Genomic DNA, 26,501 nt, shown 5'->3' on the forward strand with positions numbered 1-26,501 from the left:
TTGTTTGTACCCTGACTGGGGATCCCACCAACAACCTTACTATATTGGGATGAAGCTCGCACCCACTGAGCCACCGGGTGGGTCCCACGTTCTGGTGTCATGAGTAAGTACGCTGTGTTCTGTCTGCCCACTGCACCATTTCAGTACCTTAGCAACTGTACAGAAGTAAGAACCAGTCTAAATATTGATCACCACCAGCTCTCACCCTTTGGGAGATACACAGGAGTGGCCAAGGCTCCAGGACCTGGTCCAGGAGTTTCAGTGGCCTCAGTCAGTGGCCATTTACCAACATTCACAGATGCATCAAAACGGAGTCACAACTTGGACAAATGTAGTAGTATTTCTTCTACTGCTATGTATATGTATTTATAGTTACATGTAACAGTTTATAGATATACTTACTGTTTTAAGACTTTTACACACTTTTCAAGTAGAAGGGAGGAAGACAGAAACACGTGTGAGAGAAACATCGGTCACTTACCTCTCATGTGCCTGCAATGGGGGACCTGACCCAAAACCCAAGCACGTGCCCTGACTGGGAGTCAAACTAGTGAGCTTTCGGTTCGCAGGTCAGCACTCGATCCCCTGACACACAGCAGCAGGGATAGACATACTTTTTAAACACAGAAATGATACCCTCCTACGAAGACAGGTTGGTGGCTCCCTCACTTTGGACACCTAAGAACTGGAGGCCAAGAAACGTGGACCTGGACAAACCTGTGCCAGCTTGGTTCTTGTAGGCTAAAGAGCAAACATCTAACACAGCAAAACAAAGAAATGCAACATGAACCTGAAGATTTAACATTACGTGGGCAGTCTCAAGTATGTAGGTGGAGGAGTCCTAGCAGTCTGCTGCTGTACATCATTGTCCTGTAATGAATGGTACCATCTTATACATGTAAAATTGTGTTAAGATGGTAGATCTCATGCCCTCTCTCAGTGACTTGGTTTGTTGGAGTATCATGCCATACACCAAAAGGTTTCAGGTTTGATTCCCGGTCAGGGTATATACCCAGATTGTGGGTTCAATTCCTGGTCAAGGGCCACATGGAGAGCACAGGATAGATGTTTTTCGCATTCACTTCTCTCTCCTTTCAAAATTAACATCTCCTCAGGTGAGGTTTAAAAACCAATGTTATATTTCATGTTACAATCTTCTGCCTGGAAGAAAATAAAATGCCATTTTAAAGGCACAATATTAAAAATGTAAACTTTCTACTTTCTGTACTATCCTGCCTGTTTTATGCTCTTGCATACAAGAAATTTACAAGAAAGTATGGATCATTAAGTGTTGTCAATGTTTCCTCTCTTCTCAGCAAGACTACACTGAGCCCTGGAGTGAGAGGACACTGTCCTACCCCCCATATCTATACAAGTGTCTTCTCTTCCCTTGAATGGGGTTGTAATCCAAGATCACCCTCTCAGATCCTCAGACTGACAGAGCTCAATTAGCCCCTCCCTTCGCTTTCTACCTCATCACCTTTCCACTCCCTCAGAAATGAGCAGTGGGGACTCAGACCAGGAGCTGTGGTTTGCTCACTCCTGGACTCCCTGCTTCTAGCACAGGGCCTGGCACAGAGGAGGCGCTCAGAGTGCCTTCCTGTTCACCTGAAGCCTCTTGTCTTCAGAGTCCTGCTTATCAGAGGATACAGAAATCCTAGGTCTTCATGTATGAGGCATCCACTTTCTTATCTCTTCAAACACCCTCTCCTCCACTCTTAAGCAGGAAGGAAAACTCAGGCTTCTCCTTGACCCAATTCCATAACCCCTCTGTCCACACACATGAATCTCCTGTGCCACATGGAATTTGGCGGTGAAAAAAATGCAAGCCTCACACTTGCCTCTCCTTCTCTTCTCACAACCTCAGCCTCTCCGAAAAGCAGGTGATCACCTGTCCGGAAACATTCCCTGCGAGGCAGCTCTTTAAGAAACATGGGCCAAAGGAAAATTCCCTGATGAAATTTTATACCATAGGGAATGTTCACTGTGTAAATGAGTACCCATGTAAAGGAGACAGGAAATCGAACAAGCCTCCTGGTGCTGCTAGTGTGTGTGGTGGGGAGATGGACCTATGTAATTTCCTGCTAATATTTCTCCATAGTCATGGGAGACCAGCAAACCCCAGGGAAACCTTTTCTGTTAATAAGCATGAAATATAGTGGAACCATTCCCAAGCCAAGGTCCAGAGCCTAGAGGGACAGGTGGCCTGAGGCAGGCTTGCTGTGTTCCGGGGTTTCCTGTGGGGTATTCGTCCTCCCACACCATGAGTGAGCATGGGCACTCATTGAAAGGACTACTGGTGCATGCATGCATTCTACCTGACTACTATTTAAAATGATGTTGGATTAATTTAATTAAGCAGTTTTAATTAAAAATACTTCAATAGACCACTATGAGAAATTCTGATTTCTGAACAGAATACTGTTGCTTCCTCATCCTGAAAAAATTTTTTTTTTCCTCATCATGAACCGTTTGGCAACTTCTATAGCTTAGGAGCTTGGGGTCTTCCAGCTGGTGTTGCATGGAAATGAGGGGCTGTGTGTGGGGGAAAGGAAGAAACACACAGATGGTGACAACCTGACCTGTGGACTAGATCCAGGAATATGTGACAAAGTGACCATGTCCCATGGAGCCCACTTCACCCTCTTCCATTTTCCTCCCCCTCTGCCATTATACTACTGAGGAGATGGGAGACCCAGACACACTACAGGAGTTGTCCCAGCTCTTAGGACAGTTTACTCCAGCTTGTTCTGTAGCCAGTGTTCCTGCCTGAGCTCCTAGATACTAAACAAACGTAGCGGGCTTGCTTCGCACACATCTCTGCAGGTGCTGTGGAAGCAAATGGTGAGAATGCCGTGGTCTGTCCTCAGCACCTAAATTCCTAAGATATGTCTGATCAGGACTTCTCTTGCACCCTACCCGTGGGCTCCAATATCAAGTTTGGCACTGACCCATGGGCTCAGGACATGCCAGTCAGGTGTGGGTTCTGAGACAACCCCCCCTACCAATTCCATGCTACTTGTAACCTGAGGTAGAAATTCCTGTTGAAGGTTTTCCTGCACTTGCCAGACTCATAGGGCTTGTCTGCCATGGGGATCACCTGTTGGGCGAGGATGAAAAAGTTCCTGATGAAGGTTTGCCCAACTGGCCGCAATTATAAAGCTTCTCCAGGGGGTGGCTGGTCAGCTGATTCTGTAGGGATGAACTGGTCATGTAGGGCTTCTTGCAGTTAAAGCACTGGTAGGGCTACTCCCCCGTGTTCAAGTGCCTGTGCTTCCAGAGAGAGTTCTTGCTTCCTTAACAAGGAGTACTTGATAAAGTTCAAACTGGCCTCACGTGCATCTCTTCTCCCGTGTGCATTGGTTGTTTGTTTTTTCCTTTCTTAGATTATTGATTTACTTATTTAGACATCGGGAGAGAGGGAGAGAAACATTGATGTGTTGTTGCCTCTTGAGCGCACCTTCCTGGTGACCTGGCCCACAACCCACCATGTACCCTGATAGGGAATCGAGCTGGCGACCATTTGTTTCACAGTCCAGCACTAAATCCACTGAGCCACACCAGCCAGGGCCCACATGTGCACTCTTTGATGCCCAATGAGGCTATAGTTCTAACTGAAGGCCTTGCCACAGTCCCCACAGTCGTATAGCTTCTCTCTGGTGTGCATCCTCTGATGCTCGATGAGGTGCCTATTCTCTCTGAAGGCCAGACCGCAGTCCCTGCACACATATGGCATCTCTCCGGTGTGCGTCCTCTGATGCTTAAGTAGGCACTTCTTCAATATGAAGGATTCCCCGCAGTCCCCGCACATGTATGGCTTCTCCCTGATGTGCATCCTTTGATGCACACTGAGGCTTGATTTGTGGCTGAAGGCCTTCTGACAGTAACCGCACACGTAAGGCTTCTCTCTGGTGTGTGTCCTCTGATGCACGTTGAGGTTTGATTTCTGCCTGAAGGCTTTTCCGCAGTCCCCACACGAGTGAAACGTCTCCCCAGTGTGCGTCCTCTGATGCAGGCTGAGTTGCCCTTTCATACTGAAGGCCTTGCCGCAGTCCCCACAAACATACGGCTTCTCTCCAGTGTGTATCCTCTGATGCATAATGAGGATCCATTTCTGGTTGAAGGCCTTGCCACAGTCTCTGCATGTGTAAGGCTTCTCCCCAGTGTGTGTCATCTGATGCACATTGAACTTTGATTTCTGGATGAAGGCTTTGCCACAGTCCCCACAGGAATGTAGCTTCTCCCTAGTGTGTATCCTCTCATGCAGGACAAGGTAACTTTTGCTGCTGAAGGCCTTGCTGCAGTACATGCAGGTGTACGGCTTCTCACCGGTGTGCAGCCTCTGATGATCAATGAGCCACCTACTCTCGTTGAAGGCCTTACCACAGTTCACACACACATACGGTTTCTCCCCAGTGTGGATCCTCTGATGCTCACTGAGGCGCCAATTTACTCTGAAGGCTTTGCCGCAGTCCCCACATCTGTAAGGCTTTTCCCCAGTGTGTGTCCTCCGATGCACATTGAGCTTTGTTTTCTGGATGAAGGCTTTGCCGCAGTCCCCACACGAGTGTGGCTTCTCACCAGTGTGTGTCCTCTGATGCACAATGAGGTGCCCTTTTGTGCGGAAGGCTTTGCTGCAGTCCCCGCACACATATGGCTTCTCCCCAGTGTGCGTCCTCTGATGCACAGTAAGGCTCGCAATCTGGCTGAAGACTTTGCCACAGTCCTTGCACGAATGAGGCTTCGCCCCCCATGAGTGCAGCTTCTCCCCGCTGTGTGTCCTCTGATGCGTATTGAGGCCTGATTTCTGACTGAAGGCTTTGCCGCAGTCCCCACATGAGTACGGCTTCTCCCCGGTATGCGTCCTCTCATGCAGGAGAAGGTAATATTTTGTGCGGAAGGCCTTGGTACAGTCCCCGCACGTGTATGGTTTCTCTCCAGTGTGGATCCTCTGATGCTCAATGAGACGGCTATTTTCTCTGAAGGCCTTACCACAGCCTGAGCACACATATGGCTTCTCCACAGCATGTGCTCGCTGGTGTAGCATGATGTTACCCTTTTGGCTGACGGACTTGCCCCACTCCCCGCACACATATGACTTTTCCCTGGTGTGGATTCGTTGGTGCTTCCGAAGGGATGACTTTAAGCCGAAAGTTTTGCCACACTGTCCGCAACTGTATGTCTTCTCTGCAGGAACGTCAGGGGGAGGACCAAGGTTTGAAGTACCTGAGCTCTTCTCACACATGGTGAAGGGGTTCGTCCCAGATCCTCTTGGTTGCTCCAGTCTTGCCAGGGATAGCTTGGGGCTTTGGTGGATGAATGTCTTAAATTCAAAACATTCAGGTGCTGACACTTGGGATATGTTCAAATGCCCCACCCTCTTACCCTGAATCCCTGCTTTTTCACAGGTATAACCCTGGGCTCCATTTTTCATGAGTCCTTCCACCACCACTGCAATAGATGGTCTGTCTTCCCAAGAGTCATTCTCTTGATCCAGTTCATTCATGTCTTGTTTGGTCTGCAACTCTAAAGGAGAGGAAAAGAGATGATGACACACATGTAGTTAACCACGCTGGGAGAATCAGATAAAAAATAAAGAATACATGCCATATGATTCCATATATAAAAATTCTGGAATAGGCAAACTAAACCACAGTGGTCAGAGAGGAGGGGGATGGGTGAAATGAAAGAAAAATTTTCTTTCTGGTTGATACAAATGTGAAAAAGCATGAAATCATTTGCTTTAACTATGTGCAGTTAATAGTAGGTCAATTTAAACCATCAGAAGAGCTGTTAAAGAAATGGAACTGTATACTAATTCTGAAAGTTAGTGTTTTTCCTGAAGAATATTATACAGGAAATCTTTCTGTATCAGTGACTACAAAGAGTGCTCGTCTTCTAAGAGCTTTCTGATTACCATCATGATTCTGCATCCTGATTTGTACGTTCAGTCTCGTAGGTACACATCTAGGGCATTTCTTTTTATTTTTCTTCCTATGAATAACTCGGACAAGTGGAGATTTAGGTAAACATGGTTCGCCTCATTACACAACTGCAAAAAAAGTCACAACTAGACCACAAAATAAATATCACAAAGAACCATCAGAAAAGAAAGTGTATAGAAGTCTGACAACCATGGACTTAAAGAAGCCACATTGATCCAGTAAAGTAGAAGGGACGGAGTCCCAAAGACGGATGGAATGGAGCAGAGATGAAGTGTGGCAAGGAGATGTCCCACGTACCCATGAGTTGGATAAAAATCAGGAGGGATACCTCATGAGTGAAGAACCCCAGCCCCAGGCCAGACCACACAGCCCACTGTTCCAGGCATGGAAGATAAACCCCCATAACTTCTGGCTATAAAAACCAGTTGGGGTTGGGGTGGCAGAAGATACTGCCAGAATTCAGGAGACTCCTCTTAAAGGCTCCCCACAGAGTTAAGGCTTAAACAGACCCACCCACTCTGGGATTCAGCACCAGCGCAACAGGTGGAAGGGTACCACTGGCATATGGGGAGAAAGTAAAGTATCAGGAAATAGGGTGAGTGCTGAGGGACAGCTTCATCCCTGGCAAACCTCCAGAAGACTGGTGGAGCACTGTCCCCTCTCTGAGCCATTCCCCACACAGGACCAAAAAGTGGTGACACGGGTTGCCCTGCTCTGGCAGTTACCAAAGGCTCCGCCCCACACAATTTACACGTGCCTCTTCTACAACAGGACACACTACCGACACAGGGAGTCACAGTAGCTCTACCTAATACACAGAAACAAGCACAGGGAGGCTGCCAAATTGAGGATGCAAAGAAACATGGCCCACATAAAAGAACAGAACAAAACCACAAAAAATTAACAAAGCAAAATGAAGATAATCAACCTGTCAGATGCAGCTTTCAAAAACTGTTTATCTGGACGCACAACACTCATGAGTACAGCAACAGAATGAAAAAGACCCAGGAACAAATAAAGGATACAATAAGTGAAATACACTGAAATCTACAGGGAACTAACTGTGGAGAGGATGAAGCCGAGATTCAAAGTAATGATTTGGAACATAAGGAAGAGGTAATCATTTAACTAGAACAGCAAGAAGAAAAAAAAATAATTCGAAAACACAAAGATAGTATAAACAGCCTCTGGGACGTATCCAAATGTACCAACATCTGAATCATAGGGATGCCAAAAAGGGAATAATAAGAGGAAGAATATGAAAAGTTATTTGAAAAAACAATGAAAGAAAACTTCCCTAATATGGTGAAAGAAATATGACATACAAGTCCTGGAAGCACAGAGAGGCTCCAACAAGTTGGACCCAAAAAGGACCACACCAAGACACATCATAATTAAAATGCCAAAGTTTAAAAATAAAGACACAATCTTAAAAGCAAGAAGAGAAAAGCAGAGAGTTACCTACAAAGGAGTTCCCATAAGACTGTCAGCTGATTCCTCAAAAGAAACTTTACAGGCAAGAACAGACTGCTAAGAAGTTTTCAGAGTGATGAAAAGTTTACTAGTTTACTCTAGACAGAAAGGTACCATTTAGAATGAAAACAGAGATAAAGTGCGTCTCAGAAAGATTAAAGCTAAGGGAGTTCACCACCACCAAGCCATTATTACATGAAATGTGAAAAGGGCTTATTTCAGGAGAACAACAAAACTATGAATATTAATATGAAACAAATTCACCACTATCAACAACCGAATCTAAAAACCAAACTAAGCAAACAACCAGAGCAGGAACAGAACCCAAAATATGGATATCATTTGGAGGGTTATCAGCTGGGAAGGGAAATGGAGAGATATGGGGGCAAAGATGGAGGGTTAAGCAGCATAAGTTGGTAGGTACAGAACAGAAAGGGGGATGTGAACAAGTGTAGAGGAAGTGGAGAACATAAAAAACTTACATGTGTGGCCCATGGACATGAACTGGGGGCCGGGGGTACTGCTGTAGGGAAGGGGGCTACCACGTAGAGGAGGGCGAAAGACAATAATAATAGCATAATCAATAAATTTTAAAAAGCACTGTACAGTTGAAAGTTATATCATTCTATTAGCCCATATCACCACAATAAATTACATATAAAAAAATCAGTGATGTTAGCCCCTTTTTCCATCATTCACAACAATTAACTCAAAATGTACCCAAGACCTAAAGAAAGAGATAAAATTCTAAAAGCTGTAAACAAAACAGGAGTAAAACTTTGTAGCCTTTGGTTAGGCAATGGTCATTCAGATATGGCATCAAAAGCACAAGGAACAAAAAATAAATAAGTTGGACCCCATCAACATTAAAAACAAGGGTGTTCCAAATGATGCCACTGAGGAAAAGAAGACTACCCCACAGAATGGGAGAAATGGTTGCAAAGCACATATCTGATAAAGGTCTTACAACAAAACTTAACAACAGAAGAGTGTGTAAAGAAATTTCAAAATGGAATCATATGGAAGCAAACAACCAAATGAAAACAACAGAAGACTTGAACCAGACGCTTCACCGAAGAAATACCAATGGAAATAAGCACATGGAAAAGTCCTCGTTTCAGTGGCAGGCTGGATTGTGCTAAGACTGCACACCAATGAGAAGGGCTGCAATGAGAAACACTGAGCATATTCAGTTCTGATAAGCACGTAAACCAATGCAACATGCACTTCTTGTGGGTGGAAATGATAAATGAGGCAACTGCTTTGGAGAAAAGTTTGGCAGTTTCTGAAAAAGTTCAATACACATCTATACACGACCCAACCATTCTCAATAGAAAGCACGTCATGTGTCTACAGAAAGATATCTCGATCTGGACACAATGCAAATTTTCATCATTAAGTGAATGGATAAACACATGATGATCTATCCACAAAGTAGATATTTCTTACTCTTTCTCTTTCAAATAAATCAAAATATCCTCCGGTGAGAACTTAAAAAAAAAAAAGGAACACAGCCTTGGCCGGTGTGGCTCAGTGGATTGAGCACCGGCCTGCGAACCAAAAGGTCGCTGGTTCAACTTCTAGTCAGGCACATGCCTAGGCTGCAGGCCAGGTTCCCAGTAGGGGGCTCTCGAGAGGCATCCACACATTGATGTCTCTCTCCCTCTGTTTTTCCCTTCCTTCCCCTCTCTAAAAATAAAGAAATAAACCTTAAAAAAAAATAAAGGAAAAAGAACGGAACTCTTAATACATACAGATGATGTGGTTAAACCTTAATGAAATGATGCCAAGGGTAAGAACTCAAATAAAAGTAAGTATGTGCTTTATGATTCCACATATATAAAATACTACAACAGGCAAACTAAGCCACGGTGGTCATGGGGGATGGAGGGTGGACGAAAGGAAAGATAAACTATTAAGGCTCATGGGTGTATCTCCATCATGACTATGATTTCCCTGGTGAATAGAAGTATGAAAATGCATCAAACTATTCACTTTAACTAGGCGCACTTAACTGCAGGTTAGACTCCACAAAAAACTATTAAAGGAATGGGAACATACACTTATTGTGAAAATTACTTTTTACTGAGCAGTATTTTTCAGGGACATCTCTCTGTGTCAGTGACAAGAAAGAGTACTCATCGTTAAAGAGCTTTGTGATTTCTACCATATTGCTACACCCTCATTTGTTCGGTCAGTCTCGTAGGTGGGAATCAAGGGCATTTCTCTGGAAGCTGTCCCAACGTCAAGCATCTAAAATGAGGAGTTCCTTTCCCTGAACCCTCATAACACATGATGACGTTACTCTTTTTTTATACCACACCCCAGGATATTCTTAGAGAGGGAGGAAGGGGGTGCAGAGGGAGAGAGGAAAGAGAGAAAGAGAAAGAAACATTCACAAGAGAGAAACACACACTGATTGGTTGCCTCCTGGATATGCGCCACCTGGGATTGAACACACAACCTAGGTATGCATCCTAATATGGAATCAAAATGCAACCTGTCAAGTTGGGAAAATGCTCCAAACAACTGAACCACACTTGCACAGGGTTACTATTCTTCTTATAGCTGTGTACCTCATGGGCAAGAATCAGTATGGTTCAAAACCTTTGTAAAGTGTAACTCCATGCATTTCTACATCTGTGAACTGCACGCTGATAAGCTGAGTCTGTATCCCTATTATTCATTTGGTCTTTCTCTCGTTCATGCGAGGACCTGTTTATAAGCTTATATCCTATGAATGTTATACATGCAGTAAATACTCTTTCCCACTTCATCGCCTATCAACTTTACTTTTAGCTTCAAGTAATTTGAACCTCCTCTATGTCCGATCTGTCCATATTTTCTATTTCCATGTCATCCTGAAGTGACAGGCAGGTGGTGAGTAACGAGGCAAAAATACCTCCTTACCCAGCGAGACCAGGTTCCAGTAGGTCTCCATCATCACGTCCCTGTACAGGTCCTTCTGCACAGGCTTCAGCTGCTGCCACTCCTCCGGGGTGAAGTCCACAATCACATCCCTGAACGCCACCAACCCCTGTAACAGGAAGCACACACCACTCACCACAGGGCCCTCCTCATAGACGTCAGGAGATGAGGATCAGGAAGGCACACAGGATGCACCTGAGGTGGTGTCAACCAGGTGCGGACCTCTGAAGGGCCTGACCACTCAGTGTCCTCAGTGCCTAAGTACAGTGGATAGTCCTTGGACGGACAGATATTATGGCGCTGTTCAAAGCACAGAAAAAAAATTACAGGGCTGTTCGTAGGAAGGCAAACAACACAATGCAAAAAAAGATGAACAGAGAATTATCCAAGGAGGACATACAGATAGCCAATATACATAGGAAAAAATGCTCAATGTCACTCATCACAAGAGCGCTGAAACTAAAAGCACAATGACATATCACCTTACACATGTGAGACGGAAACGCCTGCAATGAACCCTAAACTGGTCGATACCATCGTGACAGGGGCCTCAGAAGTGGCAGCTCTCACGGGTGTCTGGGAAATTGGGAGGGGTGGTCTGAGGTTGGTCCATGGGGGGAGATTCCAGGTGGGACTGGAGGGTCAAGACCTTAGGCTTAAATGGCATACTGGGGCTCTGAGGTCATCGATGCCAAAATAGCCAATTCAATAAAGTACTAGTGGAAATGTACAATGTATCTTTTACTTTACAGAAAAAACGCAACGGTCTTTTTGGCCAATCCAATAAGCTCAATGTATTGAAATTCTACAGCACATTCTACATTCTACAGCAAAAGTGTGGGAGGTGAGACACGGGGCCCCTCTTCATAAGGGTTGGGAGATTCCCATAGAAAGGGGACTTCCATCAAAGTGCACCAAAGCCCTCTGAATGGTCTGTGGGCACATGACTAGGCCACTGATTCCAGGCTCCATCTGTTTTGGATTCTTGTCTAATGTCACAAACCCCTTTGCCACAAGAAAAACCTCACCCCACTACAAAGAGATGAAGTGAGGCTCTATTTTTCAAAAAATCTTCATCGAGAATATACATGTTGATTTTAGAGAGAGACGTAGGCAGAGTCAGTAGACAGAGAAACATCGGTCAGTTTGCATCATCCACATCCCAGACCAGGTATCAAACCCACAACCATTTGGTTTACAGGACGATGCCGTAAGAAACTGAGACATCAAGCTAATTGATATTTCTCTCTCATGTCTGTGTGTGTCTCTCTCTTCCTCTCTACCTAAAACTCAATGAATATTTCCTCTGTTGGTAATAAAAGAAAAAAAGTATTTAGCCCCAAACATTAATTATATAAATTTACTAATTGAGAGACAGAGAGAAAGAGATGTTGTTCCACATACTGATGAATTCATTGGTTGCTTCTCCAAAGTGCCCTGACCAGGGATCAAATCTACAAGCTTGGCCTATGAAGATGACCCTCGAACCAACTGAACTACATACATCTGTACATTTCTGTTGTAAAGTATTTCTTCCATAGAAGGAAATTTAGAGAAAAACACCGCAAACGGACACCCACTAAAACTTCATAAAACATCGTGATGACAGCCAGGGACATCCACTGGTCCCTTACCACAGGCGTCCTCCTCCTGACCCTCTCCAGTCCCCTGAGCATCTCTTGCCCCCTGCCTACTTCTGAAGGTCCCTCATCCAGCATTTCCTGGCTGAAGCCTCTGTCACACTTCATTGAATATGTTTAAGCTGCCACATCCCAGGTGCCCACAGGTGTCTCCTGAGAACCCTAGGAGAGAACAGGGCACTCCTGAGCCATCCTGTCCCCTGAGGCTGAAAAACACCAGTGTCAAGAGAGTACTCTCCCAACTCAGGGTGGACAAAATCTCAAGAGGCAGGGAGAGGGGTCTGGGTCCTGATGGAGTTTGCATGGCTCGATGGTCATCCCTGCCCAGATGCATGACCCTTAGGAAGGAGGCGCTAAAGGGTGACATGACTCACCAGGGCCTTCTTGGTCCGCATCTGGGTGGCCGTCCTTCTAGTGCCCATGCTGACCGAGGCACGGGCAGGCTGTACACAGGGAGAAAGAGAAAGGCACAGTGAGAGATCAGGTGGACACCTGGCCTGCAATGCAGACGTGACAGACACACTCACTGTGAAACGGGCAGACGAAGACTCGCACACACAGGTTCATAGTGAATGTATGCAGGGCCCCATCCATCCAAGGTCCTCGGATAACATCCGTGATTTCATCCTCCTGACATCCTGCAAGGTGGGGGTTATTTCCACTCACCCCATTTCACAGGTGAGGAAACTGAAGCCCAGGAAGATAAGCCATGTGCCCAAGAAGACAAGAGTGGGGCTGAGGACATCAGTCCATGCGTTTAGTGCACACTGCACATTCACACATTGACACTCCTGCAATGCACACACATGCACACACAGCCAATCCCATAGCCTGAGGGAGGAACAGGATCCTCTGCCCCGTACCCCTGGGGTCTGCCTTACTAAGGAAGCATAGTGGGCCCAGGGAGGCTGACACAGGTGGCACCATTGAAAATATCCTCATTTCTTTTAATGTCATAATAGAAAACGTGAATCTAATCCAGCCTTGACTATTTTTCTCTTTACAATAATGCAATCACTACTCCAATTTTACTTTATTTAAAAGGAGGTCATGAAGGAACAGTGGCCCTGGAAAGGTAATGTGCACGGGACTGGTTACCACTGAACCCAGAGTGGCCCTAGATATGTGGCTGCAGAGCCAGGGGTGATGGGTGCTCCTGCTTCTCCTCTGTGCAAACTTTCCAGCATTTCCTGCCATCCATTGTTTACAAGGGGAAACAAGGATTTCCCACTGTGGGGTGGTTACCGTGGGGGCTCTGGTACCTGAATGCCTGGGTGTCGACTTGGGATTTCACTTAAAGCCTCTGAGCCTCAGTTTTCCCATCTGCAAAATCAGGATGGTGAGGGTCTCTACCTCAGACACACGGGGAAGCCTTTGAAATGCCCAGAACGACACCCTGAGCACCCAAGACACCCTCCGTGAATAAATCCACCCCAGTCACCATGGGGTCGGGGCCTCTGACCCTCTTCCTCAGCCCCGCACCTGGCGACCACACACGCCCTGCCCTCCCGGGGGCAGGGGAGCCTCTGGGGGCGGGAAGGAGACGGGCTGTGGGGCCCGCGGGCAGGCAGCGCCGCCAGGCCCGCCTGTGCAGGAGGGCGTCTTCCCCGCGCTCCCGGGAGGGCACCCCCGTCGCACCCTCACACACGTCAGCCGCGCCCACAGACAGAGGCGCAGGGGCGCACAGACAGGGGGAGGATGGGACTGGAGAGGCGCAGACCCACACGCACAGACACACTCACACCTGACACACAGACCGGCGCCGAGGAAGAGACCAGTCACAGGGGGACCCCTGGACGGCGCCCTCACGCTGAGACGCCGCGGACGGAAACAAAGGCAGACGCGCACACAGACGTGGACACTGAGGGACCCCGGAGAGACCGAGACGGGCAGCTAACACACACATGAGCACAGGCGAGACACAGGTAGTCTCGCGCATTCACGCGGTGACACACACAGAGACACACTCCCAGAGACGGCCGGAGAGTCTCAGTGTCTGTCTGTCTCTCTCTCTCTCTCACGCGCGCGCGCACACACACACACACACGCAGAGCAACAGGCATCACCTTCACCCGCACGACCCCACCCACATCCGCAACCAGTCTCCTCACACCCCTACCCGACCCGCACAACCTCACACAACACGGACCCGAGAGGAACCAGCGTCCACAAGGCACCCAGATCGCATTGCGCCTGCGCGGGCCGGCCCCCGACACTGTCCAGAACCGCGCGCCGCCGCCAAGTCCACTGTTGGTTCCCCTCAGAGCGAGCGCTGCTGAACCCACCGGTGCCTGAGGGGCGGGCTCGTGGCTCCGAGTCCCAGAAGCCCCCGCGGCACGAAGTCCCGGATTTGGCGTTCGTGAGGGATCTGGGGCCTCGGGGCCAAGAAAGCGCAATAAAGATGTTAAAGGCGGAAACTACAAAGCGGGGCAGAGGGTGTAGGAGGAGAGGGACAGAGGGGTGCATTCAGGTACATGGGGTGGGGGGGCGGAGGGGGAGCTGAGTGAAAGGAGGAAGGAAGAGGGAACCTGCGGTTAAGCGGGGGCTTGGGTGGAGGGGGGGAAGGACGCGGTAGCCCCTCCCCAGATCTCCTGCTCACCAGCCAGGGGTCCCCAATGGCGTGCTGACTGGCAGACAATTTTATAAAGAGTTCAGAGGCGCTGGAAATCGAAAGATCGTAAACACAAAGTATCCGATCTTCGCGTTTAAGTGCCAGCTCCCGTTCAGGGCATCTTATTGTTAGAGAACCAAAGTGGGCGTGCCGCTCGCCGCTCGCCGCTCGCCGCCCCCAATAGGAACGCTCTAGAGCCAGAGGCTGCTGAGAAAACGGTTTTTCATTCCGAATCTGCAGGGTCCCGGGGAATGGCAGACTCTCGTCTCACAGCCCATTCCCTCAGGAAAACCAAGGAAACCCCGGCCGTCCTCAGCCCAACCAGAACAGGAGGCCGCGTCCAAAACTCCTGCTTCAAAGTACCATCATTTGGGGACCGCAGTTGCTGCTGAGAGTCACCCGGGCAGCTCATCTGGCTCCTGGCTGCTGTCCGCTTTCCGACTCCGTCCTGGAACGTGAAGGTACTGACCTTAGCCAGGTCGCTTCCAGAGCCACGAGATCCCGCCAACTCACAGGGTAGGATCTTCTCCAACTGGGCAAGAGAAGGGCCCTCCGTTACCCTGCGTTTATATGAGTTTCAGGTGTGGGACGCTCTGACTGACCAATGAACTTCCCAAGTTCCCGCGAGCTGGGGAGGGTGAGGTCTAACCACGACCAATCGCTTCTTCTCCCGAGGCTAGACTGACAGGCTAGTCTTCCATCAGCTTCTCCCGGCTGCGACCTTTCTGACCTTTGTGGTGCACGCGCCGGACTTGTTAAGGTCCCACGTCCCAATCAGTTATCCGTAGGGGGTAGGAGCGTTTCTCCCCAACCCCTCTCCTTGCTAGCATTGCACCTCCCAAGTGTAATATTACTTCCTCCTGCTGTTCTCTTGCCTGGGGCCGGGTATCTGCCTCCAAGATAGGACGCTGCACTTTCAAGACAGGAGTTGCGTTAACAAGGCAATGCTGCTGCTCCCTCACCCTCACCATTACCCAGGGCAGATGGAGATCCCCGCAGGTGGCCCCTCCTGTTCCTGCCCTTGCTGCTCCCCGTGGTCCTGACTATCTGTATGATTAAGATGTACAAAGGCATTTAGTTCTGGCAACCAAGCTACTTTCCAGATGAGGATTTGACACAAACTAGGGAGGACCCAGGAGAGGAAAATGGGGGAGGTGGGGTAGAAAAGAGATCTCCGGGCAGGGACCCTTTTAAACTGTAAACTACAAAGCGAAGTGCAAAGCATTTGTTGAATGCCTCAGTGACCAGAAAAATGCCAACTACAGCTCCCTTTGGTGGGTGATTAATGACTTTTTTTTTCTTTCTTTCATTCTCTTTTGATCCTCACTTGAAGATATGTAATTGATTTGGATAGAGGAAGGGAGAAAGAGAAATTGATGTGAGAGAGAAAAATCCATTTGTTGTGACCCACAATCTTTGGGTGCAAGAGACAATGCTTCATCTAAGTGAGCGACCTGGCCCACAACCTAACATGTTCCCTAACCAAGTGTGGAGAACCGCCCTGCCTGGTATCACAGAGTGCAGCTCGCGTGAGCAGGGTCTGACCTGTAAGTCTCAACTGGAAAACCAGGAATACTGGCCAGCAGGCATGAACCGATACAGGCAGAGGCGCCCCCCTCACCCCCGGCAAGGAAATCAGGCCTGAAGGAGAATAATGATTATTTCCTTTGAAGCCTATCCTGCTAAGAATAATGTCTCTAGGTAATCAAGTTAACCTAGGTAAACACTGGATGTTTAGTTTCCAAGCACAAGGTTGTCCTTACCACCTAGTGTCATGCTAACAGACCCTGATTTAAGGGACCCCTATGTTCTTGCAATTGTTATTTCTGAACAATATCTACTCTTCTTTGATCAACACTGTGACATTGATTGATGAGCAGTACATGCACTCCATACGCTCCCTTACCTGGTGAACTGAATAAAAGTTTCGGTTCTTTGATTCTCATATTCTATGATTTTTTTTCACTGAAGGTTAAATGAATAAAGCGTGATGCTTGTAAATGTAAAATATTCCAGCGACTTAATGTGAACAACTCCTTAAATTGAAAATAACTGAGCGAGCTGAATCAAGTCCATCCACTGGTTGTATGCATCCCATGGTCTGCCCAGTTGAGTCACCACAATCATGGAATCCCTGTTGGGGAAGACTCTGCCAGGAGAACACGCCATGGGCAGCGGATCCATTGTTCCCTCATCTGGGCGATCAGCGGTGGCCCAGAAAACAGGACTGTGTGGCACCAAGTGAAGACTCCTGTAAGTAAGGATCACCCCACAAGGAGAAGAATCTACTTCACTTTTCAAAATGTTTATCTATTTATTTGAGAGACAAAGAGGGAGGCATCTATTTTTTTTTTTTTTTTGGTGCCACACATTGAAGGATTCATTGTTTTCTTTCTTGTATGTGCCCTGACCAGGGATTGAACCCACAACCTTGACACATCTGGGCAATGCTTCACCACCTGACCCACCAGCAGGGTCTCAGTTTCAGGCCAGGGGGGTAAGTGCACTGTGCTCTGTATGTCCCACTGGAGAACTTCAGTAAATTAGCAACTGTACAGAAGTAGGAGCCAGTCTAAGTTTTAATCACCATCAGCTATCACACTTTTGGTGATGGGAAAGGGTGATGGGTGGGAGGGCACAAGGCCACAGGCCAGGGGCAGGTACTCAAGGGCTTAGCCAGCAGCCATTTACCAACGTTCACAGAACACATACTGATGATCATTTTACTGATGTCAAAGAATGAATGTGTGCAAAGTAGTAACCAATTTCCCATTTATTAATAAATGATTTATGTATTACTTTATTGTTAAGAGAGTATCATTCCTATATCGTTTTGAAACCTGAAAAGCTGACATTTGTGCTGCCTGTCACCTAACAGACCCAATAACAAGAGACAGGGATTGAATCTTTATGGGTGCTTTATTCAGATGGCCACCTATCTGAGAAGATGGCAGGTTTCTTCCCTAACAGACCATCTTCCCTTCCCTTTCAAGCCAGGCTGTCTGATAAGGAGGGGTAAAAGTGTAGGTAAGGGATGTGGGATTCAAGGGGAAAAAAGTGTAGGTAAGAGATTTGGGACTCAGGAGAGAGGTTAGTCAGATAAAAGCTGTAGTCCGTTAATTTCCCTAACATCCTTTCATCTCCCAGTCGGTGATTTTCTTTACCTGTGTCCTGGGCAGCAGATTGTCTCTCCCTGGAACACAATAGCTCGGATGCCACCCTGATTGCTTATTGTCTCTTCTGGAGCACAAAGGTCAATCACTTGTGGTTTCCTGGAGTCAGGGTGGGCTGTACCTCCAGTTCCTGAAACAATAGCGTTTCACAGGTGTTAACTACTAGGCTTATTAACTTATTTTAAACTAAAATTTTCCCACTCTTGAGTTCCCCCATAGCGTTGCTATTTATTATTGGTAATAGGTCGCTATCAATATCAATACTGAAGTATTAAGTGAAACATGACCTAGGCTGCGGGTGAGGCATAGATTAGGTAATACCCCCACCTGACTGAAGGCACTTTATTTTCCCAAGAATTTTGGCCATACAGGTACATGGAGGACAGTCTGTCATGAGAGAGGATTTTTCTCCTGTAACTGAAACAGCCCTGTGGGGAGGAGGCTAAAAGGCTGGGTTTCAGCAGAAGAGGCACTTTCCAGATTCCTGCTGCTGAGGCTCTGGGCCCTGCCGTCTGGTCTGACCTTTCCCAAGATAGAAATGCAGGGCCGGGAGGGACAGGTGGCCTCATACCTTGGGCAGGTTTCCTAGGTTCCTGGGGTTCCTCTGGGATATTTGGACCCCCTCCCCCCGAAGCGTTCACAATCATGTTGACAGGACAACCTGTACCTGTAGGTTTTGCTCCTGATGAGCGTTTGGAATGACATTTGTCTCCCTTCAAGTTTCACTTAAATTAACAACCCCTATGAGAAACTATGGCATGTGATGCAACTGTTATTTCTGAATAATGAAAAAAAAATTTCTGCCCCTTATAAACTACCTGGCATCTGCGATTGATGCAGGGAAGCTGGGAGCTGGGTGTGGGGTGAAGGAGGACAGCCACAGCTGTGACAACCTGACCTCTGGACCAGACCCAGGAACATGTGACAAAGTGACAATGCACCCATGGAGCTCACCTTCCTCTCTTCCTTTCTCTCCTCCACTTTACTATCCAGGGGATGGAGACCAGAGACACTAAATATGTTGTCCAAGCTCCTACAAAAGTTTACTCAGGACGCACCCACCCATTGTGGATTATGAGGTCCCAGGCTCCCCTCTTCTGGTACAGGTGCATCCTCCTCTGATGTTGCGTGAGGTTGAAGTTCCTGATGAAGTTTTTGCCCCCTTGCCACTCTCATGGGCCCGCTGTCCCATGTGGGTCTCCAGTGGTGGGTGGGTAAGAAGTTCCTGACGAAGACATTGCTGCCCTGGCCACACCTGTATGGCCACCCACTGGTACGGCTGGTTGGGTGCAAGTGTAGGGACGAGTGCTCTGGGAGATGAGCATTTGCAGGCCTTCTCCCCAATGTGCACACGCCGGTGGATGGTGAGGCACGACTGCTGGGTGAACTGTTTCCCACAAGTGGCACGCAGGAAGGACTTCTCGCTGTATGGATTACTTGGTGCTTCTTCAGGCACCAGTTACAGCCATAAACCTGCCACAATACATGCACTGGAAGGACTTTTTCTCTATGGGAGGTTAGCAGGGTGGAAGAGCCTTGAAGTACCTGAGTTCTTCCCATGCCTGGTGAAGGGATACTCACTCAGCCTGCTTGGTCCTTCCCATCTCCACGGAGCAGGCAAGTGGCTTTGCTGTTCAAATGCCTTAAATTCATGATATTCATGGTCTAACGCTTAAAACATGTACAACCTCCTTCTACAGGTCCCTGTAATCCACTGTGTCCAGCCCATCAGGTCACCCTGTGTCCCTGCTGCTTCGCAGGTACAACCCCGGAACCCATTCCTCCCGGGTGCTTCTGCCTCCCTTGCCATGGTCCTTTCATGTCAGGTCTAGTCTCAAAGTCTGAGGGGAGTGGGAAAGAGACAACAGATGTGCAGTTAACAATGCAGGGAATAAGGACCTCCCCAAGACACCACAAGGTACAGCCTGAGAGGAGGGCACAGTTGTCTTCTCTTTATCAACTGGGAACATGCCCCAATGTCCCCTTCTGAGAGAGGCCCCCCCTAACTGCCAGAACTCAAACAGCCCCACCCCTCACTTTGTACTCATCGCCTGTGACCTTGCTCACAAATGAGCAGCAAGCGCTCCTTGAGACCAAGGGCTGTGGTTCGCTCACTGCTGGACCTCCAGTGCCTTGAACATTCCAGGCACAGAGGAGGTGTTCAGATACTTGTTAGCAAGCGACTCACAGTTCACCTGTAGCCCTTTGTCTCTTGAGATTCCTGCTTTCAGAGGATGCAGAAATCCTAGGTCTTCATGTATTAGGCATCTTTCTTATTTCTTCCAACAACCTCTTCCCCAAACACTAAGCGGGAAAGAAAACAACTCAGGCTCCTTCATGACCCAACTCTCCCGCTACCATCATCACACACAGTTGTCACTGTCACATGAATGTCCCAGCACCATTCAAATTCAGCAGTGAAAAAATTCCAATTTCACACTTTCATCTCCTCCTCTGCCACCTCTTATTGCCTCTCAGCCCCCCTGGGAAGCAGGTGATCACCTGTAAGGATACATTCCCTCCTACGCAGCTTTTTAAATAAATATGGGTCAAAGGAAAACTCTACCTATGAACTTTCATCTCACGGAGAATGCTTACTGGGTAAATGAGCATCCATGAAAAGGAGATGGGAAATCTTTCAAGACTACTGATGCTGCTGATGGCTGTATGTGTGAGGTGGGGAGATGGACAGATGTAATTGCCCATTATTATTTCTCTCTGGTCCTGTTAGGCTAGCAAACCCCAGGGAAATCTCTTCTGATAACTCGCATGAGACATGTTTGTACTTAAACCTCCTGTCCATCTCAGGAAGTGATGTTAAAACTAGAATGATGGTATATAGTAAAAGAGGAGGGTGTTTAAACATGCCTAGATTAGCCCAGGCTGTTGTGGCTCAGTGGATTCAGTGTTGGCCTGCAAACCAAGGGGTCTTCGGTTCAGTTCCCAGTTGGGGCACATGCCTTGTCTGCGGACAGGGTCCCCAGGTGGGCGCAGAAGATGCAACCACACATTAATGTTTCTCTCCCTCTCTTTCTCCCTCCTTTACCCTCTCTCTGAAAATAAATATTAAAAAAATAAATTTTCATAAAGTCAGTATGCAACATGAAGCAGTCTTAGAGATCCCCTGCTGTACAACATTGTCCACTAATTATATGATACCCTATTGTACACTTAAATTTTTGTTAAGAGGGTAGATCTCAGGCCCTGTCTGGTTGGCACGGTTGGTTGCAGCATCGTTCTGTAACCAAAAGATTTCAGGTTGTTGTGGAACAAGCTGGGATTCTGCTGCCTGCTGCAGCCCTCTAGGAAAAATTCCAGAGGCAAAGGTTTGGTGAGGAAGAAAAGGACTTTGTTGAAAGCTTCATTAGAATAATCACTCGGGCCTATCAAGTCACAGCTTTAATCACTTAACCCTGTCAGTGAAGACTAACTTCTAATACCTGAGTTTTATCTTTTTCCCCTGTTTGTTTCTATAGGATGAGTTTACAAACTAAAACAACATAATACACAAAAGTCACACAATTGCGGACGGGTGGCAGGCTTCTGCCCCAGAGCTTGTTCCCTCCAGAATACAAATAGCGCTGCCACCCTCTGCCACGCCAGCCCGATCCTAAGCTGTTCCCGGAGTTCCTTCCTATAGAAAATACTGTCTGTTGGGAAATGCAGGCAGCAGCAGGGTGCTTATCCCAGCATCCTCGAGGAAGAAGAGCCTGAGCCCCAGCCTGAACTGAAGAGAGAACTTGTTCAAGAGCCAGAGAGCTCCCTTTTTATTGACATAAGCTCTGGAGGCACTCAGCTTCTCAGTCAATCCCATCCTAGACTGCTTAGTTTCCTGGGCAGACTTAAATTACAGCTCCTCCCTACCTCTGTCCAGTGATCTGATCAGATCTCTCCCTATTAAGGTTCCATCCCTGGTCAGGGTTTTATGAGAGGCAACTGATGTAGTTTCTCATGTGGATCTCTCTCTCCCTATCTCTAAAGTTAATAAACATATCTTCACATGAGGAGGTTTTGTTTTTTGGGTTTTTTTATAAGGCAGGGGGTACATTTTAAGTGCTTTTGCACACCAAGAAATAAAATGCCATCTTAACAGCAAAATATTAAAATATAAGCTTTCTACTTGTCACAGTGTCCTGCGCTGTTATGCTTTTTTTATGCTACCACATAACAAATTTCACTGAAGTTGTATTACTTCAAGAAAATTAAAAACAAGGGCTTGGAGGGTCTGGCTCAGTGGAATGAATGCTGGACTGTTAAGCAAAGGGTTGCTGGTTCAATTCCCAACCAAGGCACGGGCCTGCGTTGCTTATTGGGTCCCAGGTCAGGAGCACACCAGAGGCAACCACACATTGATGCTTCTTTCCCTCTCTAAAAATAAATAAAATCTTTAAACACACACACACATGAGAGTGCACACAAGATACTGTTGTCAACTGTTTTTTCATTTAATGCTATATCTCAGAGTCCCTTCCAACACTGGCATCCACAGTTCTTCCTAACAATTTCTTACTTAGATGGATCAAATATATTTAGCCAACGGTCTAAGGATGAATCCTTGGGTGTTGCCAATGTTTCCTCACTTCTACACATGGTATCCCTGAGCCCTGGTTGAGAGGACATTGTCCTGTCCCCTGCTATCTATACAGCTGCCTTCTCTTTGCTGAGGCTGTGCTCCAATATTCCTTTCTGAGAGAGGCCCTCCCTTCACTTTCTACCTCATCACCTTTGATCTCACTCAGACAAGAGAAGCAGGGGCTTCATGAGGCAAGGGACTGTGGTTCCCTCACTGCTGGACTCCCAGTGCCTGGAACAGGGCCTGGCCCAGAGGAGGCGCTCATGTACTTTTTGGGCGACTTGCTGTTCACCTGAAGCCTCTCATCTCTTTGAGATTCCTGCTTATTAGAGGATGCAGAAATTCTCGGTCTTCAGTATTAGGCATTAGCTTTCTTTTCTTCTTCTTTTTTTAAAAGAGATAACAAGTATTTTTTAAAAAAGATTTTATTTATTTATTTTTAGAGAGAGGGAAGGGAGTGATAGAGAGAGGGAGAGAAACATCAATGTACAAGAGACACATCGATCCCTTGCTTTACCTAAGCCTCCAACTGGGGACCTGGACAGCAACCCAGGCATGTGTTTCGACTGGGAATCTAACTGGGAACCTTTAGGTGAACAGGCCAGCACTCAGTCCACTGAGCCACACTAGTCAGAGTGGCATGCACTTTATTTCTTCAAACAGCCTCCCCCTGACCACTAAGCAGAAAAGAAAACAACTCAGACTCCCTCTTGACCCAATTCCTTCTGCCCCCATCCACACTCGCCTGCCACATGGACCTCCCTGCGCCACGTGAAATTCAGCACTGAAGAGAAGCCAGCTTCACACTTGTCTCTCCTTCTCCTCTTCTTGCCATGTTTTAGCCTGTTTGGAAAGCAGGTGATCATGTGTAAAGAGGTATTTCCTTATAGGCAGCTCTTTAAAAAACTTGGGGCAAAGAAAAATACTCCTACGAAGTTTCATGCCATGGGGAATGTTTATGGAGCAAATGAGCATCCATGATTGCTGAGATGAGAAATCACTGAAACTCCTAATGCTGCTGGTGGGAATGTGTGTGTGGTAGGATGAACAGATATAATTTCCTCATAATATTTCTCCATTATCACGGGAAACCAGCTAACTCCAGGAAACCTGTTCTGATAATGGGCGTAACACATGCTGTAACCATTCCCAAGCCAGGAATCTAGGGCTGCAAGGGGTACGTGGATTGCGATCTGCTGCTAGGTTATTGTGGGGCATTTGTGCTCCCTCCCCCTAATCATTAATACTCATTTGGATGGGACAACTGTTACTTCCCCCTTTTGCACCTGCCCACTGTTCAAAATGATGTTGGTGGCTCTGGATGCTGTTTCTCAGTGGACTGTAAGCCAGCCTGTGAACTGAAAGGTCACTGGTATGATTACCAGTCAGGGCATATGCCTGGGTTGTGAGCCTTCTCAGACATCAGTGTTTCTATCCCACTCTTTCTCCCTCCATTCCCCTTGTCCAAAGATAGATAAAATTTTAGAAAAAAAAATGATGTTGGTGTCAATTAACTAAAAGATTTATTTTTTAAAAAATTCAAAAGAGCACTATGAGAAACTTTGGTATCTGAAGTGACTGTTACTTCCTAATCCTGAAAAATATTATTTCTCCTCATGACCCACCTGGTAACTTCTACAGCTTATGGGCGTGGGGCCTTCCAGCTGGTGTTGCAGGGAAACTAGGGGCTGTGTGTGGGGAAAACAAGGAAACATACAGATGGCGACAACCCAATCTCTGGACTAGATCCAGGCATGTGTGACAAACTGACCATGTCCCCATGAAGCGCACATCCCCCTCTTTCTTCCTCCTCCACCTCCTCCACTTTACTATTGAAAAGATGGAGACCCAGAGACACTAAATGTGTTGTCCAATCTCACAGACAGTTTTTTCCAGCTCGGTTTGGAGCCACGGTGCCCCGGCCACACTCCCAGATACTAGATCAGTAGGAGGACTTGCTTTCCACATGACCCTGCAGATCCTCTGGAAGCAGCTGGTGAGCATGGTGTGGCCTGTTCCCCATGCCCACAGCCCTCAGACCTGTCTGGGCAGGACTTCTCTTACATCTCCCCGTGGGCTCCAATGTCAAGTCTGGCACTGGCCCATGGGCTCAGGACCTGCCAGTAGAGTGTGGATTCTGAGATCCCATTCACATCTGCTACCTGTACATCCTCCTCTGGTGTCATGTGAGGTTGAGGTTCTTGCTGAAGGTTTTCCTGCACTTGCCACACTTACAGGGCTTATGCCTCACAGGGATCCTCCAGTGGACAGGGAGCAAAAAGCTCCTAATGAAGGCTTTGCCGCACTTATAAAGGTTCTCCATGGGGTGGCTGGTCAGGTGATTCTACAGGGACAAGCATGTCATGAAGTCCTTCTGGCACTTGGAGCACCGGCAGGGCTACTCCTCAGTGTGCATTTGCCTGTGCTTCCTGAACAAGGAGTTCTTGCTAAAGGCCTTGTGGCACTGGCCTCCCATATACAGCTTCTCCCCAGAGTGTATTCTTTGATGCTCAATGAGGCTACCATTCTGAATGAAGGCTTTGCTGCAGTCCCCACATGCCTATAGCTTCTCCTGGGTATGTGTCTTCTGATGCAGGATGAGTTTTCCTTTCTTGATAAAGGCCTTGCCGCAGTGCCCGCACACATATGGCTTCTCTCCAGTGTGTGTCCTCTGATGTACTATGAGGCTTGATTTCTGACTGAAGGCCTTGCCACAGTCCCCACATGCATATGGCTTCGCCCCTGTGTGTGTTCTCTGATGCACAATAAGGCTCGATTGCTGGCGGAAGAGTTTGCCACAGTTTCCACATGAGTATGGCTTCTCTCTGGTGTGTGTCCTCTGATGAACTATGAGGCTTCTGTTGAGACTGAAGGACTTGCCACAGTCCTCGCACACATAAGGTTTCTCTCCAGTGTGCGTTCTCTGATGCCCAATGAGGCTCCTATTCTGGCTGAAGCCCTTCCCACAATACCTGCACACGTATGGCTTCTCTCCAGTGTGTGTCCTCTGATGTTCGATGAGGTTCCATTTTTGGTTGAAGGGCTTGCCACAGTCTGCGCACGTGTACAGTTTCTCCCCGGTGTGCATCCTCTGATGCACAATGAGGATCCTGTTCACACTGAAAGATTTGCCGCAGTACCTGCACATATATGGCTTCTCTCCAGTGTGTGTCCTCTGATGCTCAATGAGGCACCTATTCTCTCTGAAGGCCTTGCCACAGTCCCCGCACACATATGGCTTCTCCCCAGTGTGTGTCCTCTCATGCAGTACAAGGTTCCGTCTCTTGCTAAAGGCCTTGCCACAGTCGCCGCACATGTACGGCTTCTCCCCAGTGTGTGTCCTCTGATGCTCGATAAGGCGCCTATTCTCTATGAATGCCTTGCCGCAGTCCCTGCACACATATGGCTTCTCCCCGGTGTGCGTTCTCTGGTGTAGGATAATGTCACCCTTCTGCCTGAAGGACTTGCTGCACACTCCACACATATATGGCTTCTCCCCAGTGTGGATTAGTTGGTGCTTCCGCAGAGACGAACTGTAGCTGAAAGTCTTGTCACACTGTCCACAATTGTATGTCTTCTTCTCTGCACAAAGTTCAGAGAAAGGACCGAGGTGTGAAGTACCTGAGCTCTTCACACACATGGTGAAGGGGTGGGTCCCCGGTCCTCTTGGTTCTTCCAGTCTTGCCGGGGATGACATGGGGCTTTGGTGGACGAATGTCTTAAATTCACAACACTCAGGTGCTAACACTTGTGACATGTCCAAATGTTGTAAACAGGTTCCTGTGCTCCTGTGTTGTTGCCCATCCCTGTCACCCAGTATCCCTGCTGTTTCACCGGCGTAACCCTGGGCTCCATTTTTCCTGAGACCTTCCACTGCCACCGCAATGGACGGTCTATCTTCCCAAGAATCCTTCTCTGGGTCTGGTTCACTCATGTTTTGTTTAGTTTCCAAGTCTGTTGGAAGGAGGAAAGAGATGATGACACAAATGTAGTTAACCATGTTGAGAGGGAGGACCTTCCCAAGATACGACAAGGCACAGCCTAAGAACAGGGGACAGCCTGTCCTAGCAACACAGGGAGAAGGGGAGCCATGATCTGAGACAGTGAGTTGTAGAGAGATGACTACAGAGAGGGAAAGGGCTAATTGGGGGTGGGGCA

General features: G+C 47.6%; 3 protein-coding genes and 1 non-coding gene across 4 annotated transcripts in view; 1 reads left to right on the forward strand and 3 right to left on the reverse strand.

The window, feature by feature from the left end:
* The first annotated feature begins 635 nt into the window (after positions 1-635).
* Positions 636-765, forward strand: LOC129082633 (small nucleolar RNA SNORA38). Its single transcript, XR_008530427.1, has one exon. It is a non-coding gene; the product is annotated as a small nucleolar RNA SNORA38 (small nucleolar RNA).
* A 2,809-nt stretch (positions 766-3,574) lies between these two features.
* Positions 3,575-5,312, reverse strand: LOC129082568 (zinc finger protein 585A-like). The gene is made up of 2 exons (XM_054588278.1): positions 5,182-5,312; positions 3,575-5,019 (listed from the first exon to the last, which is right to left on the reverse strand). Exons 1-2 carry the CDS (start codon positions 5,243-5,245, stop codon positions 3,611-3,613), a joined length of 1,473 nt encoding a protein of 490 aa, XP_054444253.1. The 5' UTR covers positions 5,246-5,312; the 3' UTR covers positions 3,575-3,610.
* Positions 5,313-5,377: 65 nt separating this feature from the next.
* On the reverse strand, positions 5,378-12,408 carry LOC129082437 (zinc finger protein 571-like; the record flags this gene model as incomplete). Its single annotated transcript, XM_054588137.1, has 3 exons — positions 12,361-12,408; positions 10,329-10,455; positions 5,378-5,526 (listed from the first exon to the last, which is right to left on the reverse strand). Coding segments are annotated over exons 1-3 (324 nt in total), but the record flags the coding sequence as incomplete, so codon positions are not given.
* Positions 12,409-23,818: 11,410 nt separating this feature from the next.
* The window catches only part of LOC129082438 (zinc finger protein 569-like), a 28,183-nt gene continuing 25,500 nt past the window's right edge, over positions 23,819-26,501 (reverse strand). The window contains 1 exon segment of the mRNA XM_054588138.1: positions 23,819-26,297. Coding sequence (XP_054444113.1) covers positions 24,742-26,297 — 1,556 coding nt within the window. The 3' untranslated portion in view covers positions 23,819-24,741.

The sequence above is a fragment of the Pteronotus mesoamericanus genome, unplaced genomic scaffold (genome assembly GCF_021234165.1).
Source record: "Pteronotus mesoamericanus isolate MK-2021 breed Mesoamerican mustached bat unplaced genomic scaffold, CSHL_Meso_final scaffold_128, whole genome shotgun sequence".
Classification (NCBI taxonomy): Eukaryota; Metazoa; Chordata; class Mammalia; order Chiroptera; family Mormoopidae; genus Pteronotus; species Pteronotus mesoamericanus.